Source organism: Hylobates moloch, unplaced genomic scaffold, assembly GCF_009828535.3.
Source record: "Hylobates moloch isolate HMO894 unplaced genomic scaffold, HMol_V3 SCAFFOLD_3, whole genome shotgun sequence".
Classification (NCBI taxonomy): Eukaryota; Metazoa; Chordata; class Mammalia; order Primates; family Hylobatidae; genus Hylobates; species Hylobates moloch.
The window spans coordinates 36,675,727-36,689,579 of record NW_026652278.1 but is presented as its reverse complement, the minus strand read 5'-3'; the positions used below and the strand labels follow the sequence as shown (position 1 = coordinate 36,689,579).

The 13,853-nt window shown below is 42.3% G+C and overlaps 1 protein-coding gene across 3 annotated transcripts in view; it reads left to right on the top strand.

Annotated features, from left to right (window-relative positions):
- Positions 1-13,393, top strand: part of LCOR (ligand dependent nuclear receptor corepressor) — a 164,216-nt gene extending 150,823 nt beyond the window's left edge. For all 3 annotated transcript variants that reach the window (XM_032135412.2, XM_032135419.2, XM_032135405.2), the window contains one exon: positions 440-13,393. In XM_032135412.2, coding sequence (XP_031991303.1) covers positions 440-4,790 — 4,351 coding nt within the window. In that variant the 3' untranslated portion in view covers positions 4,791-13,393. The remainder of the gene's footprint in view (positions 1-439) is intronic.
- Positions 13,394-13,853: the final 460 nt, after the last annotated feature.

Sequence of the window (13,853 nt, the reverse complement as noted above, 5' to 3'; positions counted from 1 at the left end):
AAAAAGTATTGCGGTATTTCTTCTCTTTAAGATAAAAATGATTTTTGAATGATTACTTTTAACGTATGAAGAATATTGTCACTAAAATTTGAGGCTATAACAGGCTGACCTTATAATTAGGTAAATAATTCATATTTATTGAATCAAAAGTATATGAGCAGATTTAGAAGCAGTTTTGGCCAAAGTACCCATCCTCTTTATAATATAGATAGCCAGGCAAGGTGGCTCACACCTGTAATCTCAGCACTTTGGGAGGCTGAGGCAGGAGGATCTCTTTAGGCCAGGAATTCGAGATCAGCCTATCCAATATAGCGAGACCCTGTATCTACAAAAAATAAAATAAATAATAAAATGAATAACATCGGGTGAAGTTTATAATGTAAAAATGGTTCTTTGGTAAATGACCATACTAATTCCTTCTTTCTCTTTCTTTGTCTAGTGAGAACTCAACAGAGGCAAAAGCAGTAGATTCTAACAATCAGTCGAAGTCCCCACTGGAGAAATTTATGGTCAAACTGTGTACTCATCATCAAAAGCAATTCATTCGTGTTCTGAATGACCTGTACACTGAATCTCAACCAGGCACTGAAGACCTGCAGCGTTCTGATTCTGGAGCAATGGATGTATCCACTTGCAATGCTGGCTGTGCCCAGCTCAGTACCAAACATAAGGAAAAAGATGCTCTGTGTCTCAATATGAAGTCTTCTGCTTCTGTAGATTTGTTCGTAGACTCGTCAGACTCTCACAGCCCTCTACACTTGACGGAACAGACCCCCAAGGAGCCTCTTCCTGAGATAAACCCTGTAGATGGAAGAGAGAATGCCTTGACTGTTGTCCAGAAAGATTCCTCTGAACTTCCAACCACTAAACCGAATTCTATTAATAGCAGTTCAGTGGATAGTTTCACTCCGGGATACCTCACTGCATCTAATTGTTCCTCAGTGAACTTCCACCACATCCCTAAAAGCTTGGAGGGGCAAACCACTGGACAAGAGCAAGACACAAATGTGAACATATGTGAGGATGGTAAAGACCATATGCAGAGTTCAGCTTTAGTAGAAAGTTTAATTACAGTAAAAATGGCAGCTGAGAATAGTGAGGAGGGCAATACCTGTATTATTCCTCAAAGAAATTCGTTCAAAGCTTTATCAGAAGAGGCTTGGAACTCAGGGTTTATGGGGAACTCATCTAGAACTGCTGACAAAGAGAATACTTTACAGTGTCCAAAAACACCTTTGCGCCAGGATTTAGAGGCAAATGAACAAGATGCAAGGCCAAAGCAAGAGAACCATCTTCACTCTCTGGGAAGAAATAAGGTGGGTTACCATTTACATCCCAGTGATAAGGGCCAGTTTGATCATTCCAAAGATGGTTGGTTAGGCCCCGGCCCTATGCCAGCTGTACACAAAGCGGCAAATGGACACTCAAGAAGCAAGATGATATCAACCTCCATTAAGACAGCTCGGAAAAGTAAAAGGGCATCAGGGCTGAGGATAAATGATTATGATAACCAGTGTGATGTTGTTTATATCAGTCAACCAATAACAGAATGCCACTTTGAGAATCAAAAATCAATATTATCTTCTCGGAAAACAGCCAGAAAGAGTACTCGAGGATACTTTTTCAATGGTGACTGTTGTGAGCTGCCAACTGTTCGTACACTGGCCAGAAATTTACACTCCCAGGAAAAAGCAAGCTGCTCAGCATTGGCATCAGAGGCAGTTTTCACTCCTAAGCAGACCCTTACAATTCCAGCCCCTAGACATACAGTAGATGTGCAGCTTCCCAGAGAAGACAACCCTGAAGAACCTAGCAAGGAAATAACCTGTCACAAGGAAGGAGGTGGAGACGTTTCACCTGGAAAAGAACCTCAAGAGCCTGAGGTTTGCCCCACAAAGATTAAGCCGAATCTGAGCACCTCCCCTAGGTCAGAGGAAACGACAGCCTCCAGCCTGGTGTGGCCTCTCCCTGCTCACCTTCCTGAAGAGGACCTGCCAGAAGGTGGCTCCACAGTCTCAGCTCCCACAGCAAGTGGGATGTCTTCTCCTGAACACGACCAACCACCACTTGCACTGTCGGATACGGAGGAGATGAGTGTACCCCAGGACTGTCACCTGCTTCCCTCCACTGAAAGCTTTTCCGGGGGAGGCAGTGAAGATGTCATTTCTAGGCCTCATTCTCCTCCTGAAACAGTCAGTAGAGAAGAAAGTCCTCAGTGCTCAGAAAATCAGAGTTCCCCAATGGGCTTGGAGCCCCCCATGAGTCTGGGAAAGGCTGAGGACAACCAATGCATCAGTGCTGAGGTTGAGTCTGGAGACACCCAGGAGCTAAATGTCGACCCACTCTTGAAGGAAAGCAGCACTTTTACTGATGAAAACCCCAGTGAAACTGAGGAAAGTGAGGCAGCAGGTGGTACAGGAAAATTAGAGGGAAAGGATGATGATGTAAAATGCCTGTCAGAAAAAGACACGTGTGATACAAGCATTGACTCACTCGAAGAGAATTTGGAGAAGAAGAAAAAAGGTAAAAAATTCCCTGAGGCCTCTGATAGGTGCCTAAGAAGTCAACTTTCGGATTCTTCCTCTGCTGACAGATGCCTAAGAAATCAGAGTTCAGATTCTTCCTCAGCTTGTCTTGAAATCAAAGTTCCTAAAAATCCTAGTGCAAAACGTTCAAAAAAAGAAGGGCACCCTGGTGGGACAACACCTAAGGGCCTTCCACCTGACAGTTTCCACACAGAAGCTCTGGAGGACACAGAAAAGCCAAGTGTCAGTGAACGCCCCTCCGAGAAAGATGCTGAGCAGGAGGGCGAAGGGGATCATCACCAGGGGATCATCACCAGGCAGACTTTGAAAAACATGCTGGACAAAGAAGTCAAGGAGTTAGGAGGAGAGATTTTCCCCAGCAGGGACCCCATAACCACAGCTGGACAGCCACTGCCTGGAGAGAGATTGGAAATCTATGTTCAGTCTAAAATGGATGAGAAGAACGCTCATATCCCCTCAGAAAGTATTGCTTGTAAGAGGGACCCAGAACAGGCAAAAGAAGAGCCAGGGCATATTCCCACACAGCATGTGGAGGAAGCTGTGAATGAGGCAGACAACGAAAACACCCAGCAAAAAGATGATGACAGTGATGCCCCATGCAGCTCTCTTGGGTTGTCGAGTAGTGGAAGTGGTGATGCTGCTAGGCCACCAAAATCGGTTCCAAGGCCTAAAAGATTGACCTCTTCAACCTACAACCTAAGACACGCTCATTCTCTGGGCTCCTTGGATGCTTCAAAAGTGACTTCAGAAAAGGAAGCTGCACAAGTAAACCCCATAATGCCAAAGGAAAATGGAGCTTCAGAGAGTGGAGACCCCCTAGATGAGGACGATGTTGACACCATGGTAGATGAACAGCCAAAGTTTATGGAATGGTGTGCTGAGGAGGAGAACCAAGAGCTCATTGCCAACTTCAATGCCCAGTACATGAAAGTTCAGAAGGGCTGGATCCAGTTGGAGAAAGAAGGACAGCCAACACCAAGAGCAAGGAACAAATCAGATAAACTGAAAGAGATTTGGAAAAGCAAGAAAAGGTCACGGAAATGTAGGAGTTCATTGGAGGGTCAGAAGTTTTCTCCTGTTCAGATGCTCTTTATGACAAACTTTAAATTATCTAATGTTTGTAAATGGTTCTTAGAGACAACGGAAACCCGGTCTCTAGTCATTGTGAAGAAGCTCAATACTCGCCTTCCAGGAGACGTTCCCCCTGTCAAGCATCCTCTTCAGAAATATGCTCCTTCCAGCCTATATCCCAGTTCACTACAGGCTGAGCGCTTGAAAAAGCACTTGAAGAAATTTCCTGGAGCTACCCCTGCTAAGAATAATTGGAAAATGCAGAAGCTCTGGGCTAAATTTCGAGAGAATCCTGATCAAGTGGAGCCAGAAGATGGCAGTGATGTCAGCCCCAGCCCTAATTCTGAAGACAGCATAGAGGAAGTCAAGGAAGATAGAAACAGCCATCCTCCAGCAAACCTGCCCACTCCAGCCAGTACCCGGATTCTTAGAAAATATTCCAATATTCGAGGAAAGCTCAGAGCCCAGCAACGTTTAATCAAGAGTGAGAAAATGGAAAGCCCAGATGCTCTGGCTGTGGAAAGTAAGCCAAGTCGTAAGAGCGTATGCATCAACCCTCTGATGTCCCCCAAGCTTGCCCTGCAAGTGGATGCAGATGGGTTTCCTGTTAAGCCCAAGAGTACTGAAGGAATGAAGGGAAGGAAAGGGAAGCAGGTGTCTGAAATCTTGCCTAAAGCAGAAGTTCAGAGTAAACGCAAGAGAACAGAAGGCAGCAGCCCTCCAGATAGTAAGAACAAGGGGCCTGCGGTGAAAGCCAGCAAAGAAAAGCATGCTGATGGAGCCACCAAAACCCCTGCTGCCAAGAGGCCAGCTGCAAGGGACAGAAGCAGCCAACCCCCCAAAAAGATGTCTTTGAAAGAGAATAAAGTGAAGATCCATAAAAAGTCCGCTGGGAAGAGCTGCCCTCCCTCCAGGAAAGAAAAAGAGAATACACACAAAAGGCCTTCCCAGTCTATGGCCTCGGAAACACTGACGAAACCTGCAAAACAGAAGGGTGCCGGTGAATCCTCTTCAAGGCCTCAGAAAGCCACGAACAGGAAGCAGAGTAGTGGAAAGACTCGGGCCAGACCCTCAACGAAAACCCCAGAGAGCAGTGCAGCTCAGAGAAAGCGAAAGCTGAAGGCAAAGCTGGACTCTTCGCTCAGCAAACGGAGGCGGCTGGATGCAAAGTGATTGGAAAGATGGTAGCCAAGAGTAAAACTGTTCTATAGAAGTAACCTTTTATTTTGCATTAACTAAATCTGCTTTTATAAGCTTATCAAGCCTTTCAAATTTACAGTTAATGGAGAACACCGTAATTTGAGATGTCAGAAAATGCATCTCAGATGGAGAAGGGAACTTGCAGAGTCCTTCTCTGAGGCTAAGGGAAGTTATATATTATATTCTGGTTGTTCCTTGGGTTTTAAACTTGGAACCAAGCAGTTTTCGTTTTTAAAAGTACAGTGCCTTATTTATCCTTTTTGTTTTTAAAATTTACAAAAGCTAAAAAGCTGATCTATGTGATTAAAGGCTTGTATTTTATACTTGATGCACAAGCACTTGTACTGTAGCCGAGAAGACCACCATCATGCACATAAAAGGAGCTTTTCAGCAGCCACCCTGCAGCATCTGCCCACAAACAGATGCCCCTCTTTGCAAACCCCAGCAGTGAACTTCCCTCTCTGTCTTGTTTGTTTGTTTAGATGATGTTTGAAAGCTAAACCAAATCATTTTATGGTATGCAGAGGATTTATAATTATAAAAGATTACTATTTCTGTTACCCCTTTTTAAAAAGATCATGTTCATTGTTGGTCCCTCCTCTCACCTTTAATGTTTTGTCATTTGAGAGCATGTATTCTAAATTATGTGCCCATGGGACAAGAGATATGTCACAAGTGTTAATTTTTGTTTACAACCTCTAAAAAATCATTTGCATCCCCAAACTGTATTACTAGTTCTCACCATCTTCTTCATTTCTGGTCTTGCTAGCACTCCTGCAAGGCTTCCATCCTACTTTGGGAGGAAAAAGCCTAGGATTTTTTTTTTCCATCTGTAGCTGTAATTTGATGATTCGGATGAAAATGACTCTTATTTTCTTTCTTACCCAGAGTACTTCCATATTCAAAGAAAGCCGAACTATTATTTCCAGTAATAGGTTTAAGAATGTGTATGTCCATGTGTGTTTGGGTGCATTTGCACGTGGTTATCAGCCACAAATGTCTCCCAATCCCAATTTTACAGTAAAATTTTTTCTTCCCCATGCAGTGTGCTTGGGTGTCCCTGAGTTGAGTAATTAGCAAAGGACAGGTGGTTTAAAAGTAGCCCAGTGTCTCTGTGAGCATCCCCAATACCACTTTGGTACCAGACTCAGAAAGATCTAAAACAGCATGGAGTTATGTAAAGGTTAGAGCAGCCTTGCAGTTAGAGGAAGCAGCTCCAACATCTGTGAAGAGCCCACACACCCCCTACACCCAGAGCTGATGTTCAGCTGTATGCTCCAATGTGAATGTACTTGTTGAAGTAGATATTCATTCTGATTGATTAACACCATCCTAGTAGTTAAATGCTTGTAGTATCACTCCTGCCATGTCATGTCAGGCTCTATTCCGTGTCTCAGAAGTGAGAGCCACAATATTTTAATGACTTCGTTTGCCTTTCCCAGGTGAAGCCTGAGACAGGCGCATTGGCTTCAACCTAGTGCCTATGACCTTTCTCCATTATTATAGCGCAGCGTGTACTTGACTTTTCCACTGGGCCACTCTACAAAAAAAGGCTTGCTTGCTGAAGCCTCAGTCAGCTTCCTTAACCGGTTCTGTCACCAAAATCGGCTTGTATGGACAGCTGCTGCCCTGTCCTTTTTATTTAAAAATTTTCCATTTAGGTTGTTTCAGATCTCTTTAGATAAGCCCAGATGGACTTTTTTCATGCAAATCATGATAATACAGGCCTTCTACCCATTCTGTTAAAGGTTTGCTGTATATCATGGGAACTTCTGATGATTGGATAAGACTGGAGAAAAGTATTTGATTTGTGAGAAATTTAGAATTGTGTTGAATTTCATAGCTAGAGAAGCTTGCTATCTTATGAAGCCCTGATTTTTTTTCATGTCTTCTCTATCTGATGAGTCTTTTTTTTTTTTTTTCTTTTTAGTATCTTTGACTTTGGCCATTCAAGAGCTACCTACATTAATAAAACTGCTGAGTGTGTATGTTGGCAACCCTTTCTCAGCATTAAGTTGCACAGAGGCATTAATGTGTTTTGAATAGGTTCATTTAATCTTAAAAAATGGTTTTAAGGTTTTAAAAATATCTTTTCATATAGTTGTCACTGGATATTGTGTTTGTGGTGACTTAAACAGCTGATGTTTGCCAATGTCAGGCATGCTGATTCCTGTACAGAAGAGGTGCCCCCTTGGCTGCATACAGACTACCTTGTAAGGTGCTTGGATTAGGTTAGGGAGAGGTGTAAGGTAGTAAGTGGGTGGAACTTTTCCAGTTCCAAGTTTGTAATTCATTCCATTCCTTTTCTAAGTTCTTTTTCATTTTTAAAAGCTCACTTAAAAATAATAGCCTTCTTTCCCATTCTAGGCTGTGTGTGAGAAAAGGTGTTAATGTGTATTATGTATTTTATATACCTAACAATGCAATGGATCATCTTTAAAATCAACTTATACTTTATAATAAGGACATTTAAATAGACCAAGAGTCTACATAATTATGACACTTAAAAGCTTAGAATTTTTTATATTTGTTGAATCTCATTTTTGCTGATTCAGTTAATTTTGTTAATAGAAGAAAGAAAACAGCAAAACTTGAGGGCCAATCCTGCAAGGCCCTTTGTTGCCTACAGCAGGTACTGGCAAAGCAGTTTCCCAGACACCACCTCCAAGCTCAGGTGTGGTATTGACTCAAGTTTGTTACTGTTTTCCCTACCTTGCAAAAACCTTCTTCCCAGAGCCATCTTCAAGAATGGCTTACCACCAGATGCAAAAGCAGTCCATTCCCACATTCCGATTACAAATCAGAAAGGAATTCTCCTGGGTGTACACTCGGTGAAATAACTGTCCCAGTCTTGGGGCTGAAGTTGATGACCAAAGGACACTGGTATTCTCTGAGTTTCTGGAGAAGCTGGAAGATGCCTGGGAAGCAATCACTGAAGCTCTGCCATAGCTCCCCTAGAGGAGGGCCCTCTTCAGGACACCCATCTTCTATCCCACGAGACTCCCTGCTATAGATGGACATGCAGGAGACCACTCCCTCACTTGGGGTCCTGAGCCTCACCCCTAGCACTTCCTCAGACAGGTAACAATCTTGCAGCACAGCAGGAAGACTGCGAACCTTTGTTCTGCTGCTGAGGCTTCCTTCATAGGAATGCTATTAGTATCTGTAAGTCACCAGTCGCTAGCCCCTTGGATTCCTTGTTAAAGACTTCTGTGCAGCCTTATCTAAAACGATAATCTTAAGCTGTGAGTCTCCTGCTGTATTGTTCCTAAAATCATATGGATAGAAGAGGTGCCCTTAGTCATCCCTTTACATATGTGGTGCTTTCTAATGGGATCTCTATGCATCACATACTATGCAGGCGAATTTCTCACTGTTCAGATAGGTCATCAGTAAAAGGCATCACTTCAAGATAATTACTTTGAATTGAGGTTTGGCCCCTTTTCCTGCTTTGTAATGGGTTCGGTCGGTCGTGAGGGTGGGAGCTGTCATTCACATTTATGGGCAGCATTCCTGTTGATTAGTGGACCTAAGAGCCAAGTAGGAAAATATAGCATGCTATGTGATACAAGCTGGAGATGCTGTAGTGTTACTGTCAGCAAGTTCTGTGCAGGCTGCCTTTCGGATTCCAGATGATCTGTCAAGGGTCTGCCAACTGTGGGCTGGTCGCTTGTTTGTGTAAATAAAATGTGTTTGGAATATAGCCACACCCATTTTCTTAAGTACTGTCTGCGGCTGCTTTCGCAGAGTTGAGTAGCTGCGGCAGAGACCCGTGTGACCCTTACAGCCTAAGATACTATCTGGACCTTCAGAAAACATCTGCTGATCCCTGCTTGAGAAAGTCATCCTTTTCAGGAACAAATATTCTTGATTTTCCTTCTCTCTTCTGCCCTTTTCTCTCTGTTCTTCATTTCCCATTTTCCTTGTCTCAATTTTGTTTTCAAAGGAGACATGTTATATTGATATGCACTACTATCCCCTTAAACTTGAGCAACCTTAGCATTCCATCTTCTTAAAAAAACCCATCACAGTAGCCAAAATAAGGCCACCTTACCCTATCGAGCTGGAACCCATAAGCAAATAGGGATTCAGAGTTCTAAAATTATGTGGCCTGGGCCTCTCATTTCACTCACACAGAACTGACTCTGGCTTTATTTCTTGTTTATTAAAGTAAGCCAAGATTTTGTTTCTGGTAAAATTAGTTGAGACTACTTTAGTTGGACTTTTAGTCCTCTGAATGTCACACTTAGATATGGAAAATGTTTTTTCACAGAGTAGAAACAAAGTCTGATCACAAACCCAAAGCATTGTTTATTCTTATATAATATTTTGGCACTGATACCTTTTCAGCCACATACTTTCAAAATAATTTTATTAAAGGTAAGCCAACAAATAAAACATAGAGGCTTTTGAAGTGCTTTAATAATGATTTTAAAAATTGGAGTTATAACCAGAGTATGACTGAAAAGCTATTATTGTCTTCCTCCTTTTCCAAAAACTCAAGGATAAGGATATATATATATATATATATATATTTTTTTTTTTTTTTAATAGAGACGAGGTTACGCTATGTTGCCGAGGCTGATCTCAAACTCCTGGCCTCAAGCAGTGCTCCCACCTCAGCCTCCCAAAGTGCTGGGATTACAAGTGAGCCACCGCACCAACACAAGTATGAGTTTCTATGCTGTTTTTTTTCTTTTAATGTGATTCAATGTCCTGTCAGTGAAAAATTTTTGTCAGTGGCCCCAAATCGCTGATCGTTTTAGTTGTTTTGAAACAATTATCATTTTGAATTCTTAGTATTACTTTGATGTCTTATTATGACTTGATATCCACTGAAATACTGGAATTTTTTTTAAGTATAAAATCAATTTGTGTAAGGCAGTCTTCATATCCTAGCAGTAAGTGCTTTTCCCCATGTTTGCTCTCAAATCCTTTTCAGGGGAAAAATAAAAAGATTATTGTATTTAAAACAAGCAGAATTGTGGGAGGGTCTCCCCCACCCCTCTCAACCACCCCCCTCAACCACCAGACAGGGTCTCACTGTCGCCCCAGGCTGGAGTGCAATGGACATATGGTCTTATCTATTAGGATATGTAGTTTAAAAGTGCAGTCTTTTAAAAGTATAGTCTTCATTTTTATGACGCCCACTGCAGGCTCAAAGAGATTTTCACACCTCAGCCTCCTGAGTAGCTGGGACTACAGGTGCATGCCACCACACCCAGTTAATTTTTTTTTTTTTTTTTTTTTTTTTTTCAGTTTTAGCAGAAATGAGGTCTCGCTGTGTTGCCCAGACTGGGAAGTCTTTTGAGGCAGCCTTCAATATAATTCATCCTTTGAAACATCAGAACAGAATCCTGTATTCTACAATGGATGGATTGGAAGACTTGAGGGTCCATTCTCTTTCCTTTATAGATAATTAGACTCAGGCAGAAACTCAGAGCTCTCAGGGCTTTGCTGTGCTGTGCTGTGTCATGCCGTCCTGGGGCCCGGGGAACCACCCTGAGCACTTCGTGGAGTGTGTCCTTGCTCAGGCTTTTGCCTTGGGATTGAACAGAAGCTGCTCAGTTCCTTCCACTTACCTCCTCTCTGTCTGATCTTCCTTTTCCCAGAGCCTCAGTGCTTGATGCTCAGTGCTCAGGAGATGTCCTTTGCTCCATCCTTCAGAGGGGCAGTTGTGTGGTTGTGCTGCCGGGTGAGCACAGACACACATACTTCCTCCCCTAGCTGGGACCATCCCACACGGGGTGCTCAGTATGCATGCCTCATGAAAGCATAGACTGTCCATTTAAAGATCAGGTACTCATGGTATTACAATATGCCAGAGGTTGGACAAATGGATTTTTTACCCTTTTTAAAAGTGTTATGTAAAAAAAAAAAGAAAGCGACTATATGTGGCCGATATAGCCTGAAATATTTACTTCCTGACCCTTTTGTAGAAAAGCTCTACTGATCGTTATAGTAGTCATTAAAGATCAAATTGTGTAGACAGGCACAACTTTTTTTTTTCATATACTCCAACATTTTTTCATACAGTCCAGCAATTCTTTTAGATTTTAGAGTATCTTGCCTGTTCATCTCAGTACACAGCTGCTGTTACAGATTATTCCTGAATAATGCTTTTGCGTTAAGAAAAATTATCCCCCTTTGCCGATTGTCTACTTGTTAATAAATTGTGGGCATATGATCATATCTATTAGGGTATGTAGTGAAAACTAAAAGTGCAGTCTTTAAAAGTACAGTCTTCATTTTTATGAATCAGAGTGAACTTGACTGTAGTAGACATTCCATTAACAGCAGTTCAGCACAAACAAATTACTCATGAACTTAAAGCCAAGAATAGTGCCTCTCCCTGAAAGTATGCGATGTGTTGTTTTACCCCTAGAACCCTTCATTTCTCTTTTGTATCATATACTTGGAGGTTTCTCACTCTTCAAGCTCTGGTTGTGATATGTGAACATAAATGCCTGGTGTTTGCCTGTTTGACTTTCGAGTGCAGACCACACATTCTCTTAAAAATACCAGCATGTCTGTGGCATCTCGTCAGGACACCAGCAGCTTTAGACAGAACAAGTTCAGGGCTCTCCAGCCCAGCCCGAGTCACCTGCTCGTTCTGAGGAGCCATCCTTGGCACCTTGCCCTTCCTCCTCCTGCGTCTGCTTATGCCGCCACCCCCCTTCCAGGAGGCATATTCTCTGGGACAGTCCCCACTTCCCCAGTGCAGCCCTGAATACAAATTTGTCACATTAGAAGCATTTTTCTCTCAAAACTCTATTTTCCTCTAGTATTTAGTTGTTGGGTTTAAATGCTATTCAATTTATCCACTTTTTTTTTAACCCCAGTTTTCTGTGATCTGCACCTCATAGTTGTCTTGTAGCTAAAGCTGAGGTATTTGGGAGCTAATTTTTGGGAAAGAGACTATACCAACAAGATTTGCATAATTTTGTATATTTATACCACAGGTAGGGATTATTTTTAAAGTCACTATAGCTTAAGGTTATTGATTTCACTAGTGTGGTTTCTGCATTCTAAATAGTTCTCGGAGACTGTGTTAGTAACTGGTTTCAAATACGTATATATAATATTTATACACACCACTGTGGAATTTATTTCACTGTGTAAATAGTGATATTTTCCTGTTAAAATACTTCTATAGAAAGTATTTATTTTAACAAGAAAATTAACTGTCGAAAGGGCTTTCGAAAAAGTGTTCTTTCTAGCCACCCATCCTCCCCAGCTACCATGCTCAACCATTGAGCTCCGAAACAACAGTGAAAGCAGAAAGGTGTGGCCTTGAAACCTTCACTGTATTTGGACAGATGCAACAGAAGCGCGTCTCCCCCACTGTCACCCCGTCCCACAACAAAGTGGGACTCCCATCGTGGGTATGGCTGTGCCAGGCATGTCATCGGGTGTGCCCCACACAGCCTACTTCTTGCATGCACAGTTGGTACATTTAGCTGTATGGCATCGGGTGTGCCCCACGCAGCCTACTTCTTGCATGCACAGTTGGTACATTCAGCTGTACACTTAACAGCCTGTACAGGAAAATGAGCCTTAGTTGTAGCCCCAAGGAAATCCAAACCCATGCTTGTGAGATATGGAGAAACCACTGGTTGCCTAGAGAAAGCATTAAGGTGTATTTCCAGTTCCCTTTTCATGTTGGTGAAAGACACCTATTCACACTCTAATCATGGGAGATAAGCATGTTACCTTCTGCACCTTGACTTTGCTCGTGAGCACCTGGCTCTCCTCTTCCTCCTCCTCCCCTCTCTCCCTGTCTCAGTGTGCATCTGTGCAGATGTGGGCCAGTCCCCCTGTAACCAGTGGTTACAGAATGATACCATCTGTTCTAAGATGTGGTCAGCTTTACTTCTCAGGAGTCCTGTCCTACAATTCAGAGCACCCCTAGATGGGATGGAACCAGTGCTTTATGATCATGTTCCTCTTCCCTGTGCCCTGTCCTTGGGCACCCCCATGTTAGTCATGATCCTCATTGTGCAGGGCTGGCTGGACTGAGAATTGCAACTCCAGGACAGCAGGGAGCTTTGGGACTAGGCATGCAGGGGTTTTGTCATCCATTTGAACCATAATTTGCATATTTTCTCACGGCCTCCCTTTGTCTTTTCTAAATGAATGAGGCAGACACTTGAACAGTAATGCTGGAGAATGTTTTTTCTAAGAGACTTTGTAAGCAAATCTGATTTTAAGATGAAATGTGAATGAGAAACTAGGTGCCAGGGAATTTAGCACTGAACTAGACAGTCAGAACTTTTTTAACTTTGCAGGAAGAAATAAATTTTGCTCTCGTCTAAATGTTCAGAAGAAGTAATGTTGTAAATAGTTTTCTAAAAATATTTATTACCTGTGCTGTATACAAATTCATGTTCTGAGTGATGTTGGTTAGCACTGTAGTGTTATAGAATATATTTTGAGCAGTGGACTTCCTTTCATAACACAGTTCACACATGGAGAAAGAACAAAAACCAGCAGGTTGAGAGCTGTTTGGGGCCTTTGATCTGTAATGTTACATCAAATCTAAGCTTTAACTGCCCCTTCTTCTCATCTGGTTATGTTATATATATATTATATGTATGTATGTGTGTGTGTATATATATATATATATATATATATATACACATACACACACACACACACACACACAGGTGTATGATAAACTGGTCAGTGGTCAGTACCCAGATCTGCAGAGCAGATTTCCAGGTGTTCTTTCTGATGTGTTGCCCATAAGCAATAAGATCCTAGGTAATAACATTTATTCCAGGGCCCACATTGGCCCTTGTCTCAGAGGATAGGGTGGGGGTAGAACAGCTCTTGCTAAGACCTCTTGCCTTTGCTGGAGAGGTTGCTGTACTTGAATTTTTGCTTCTGTTTGTCTGCACGCTCCTTCATGTCATAGAACTCTAGCAGTGGATGAGAAATCTGCCAGCACCAGACATATCAAAATTGGGCACGTAGATGGAAAATTTTGCAATTTTTCATGAATTTATAGGGTTTCCAGAATCTAGTTGAGGCAAA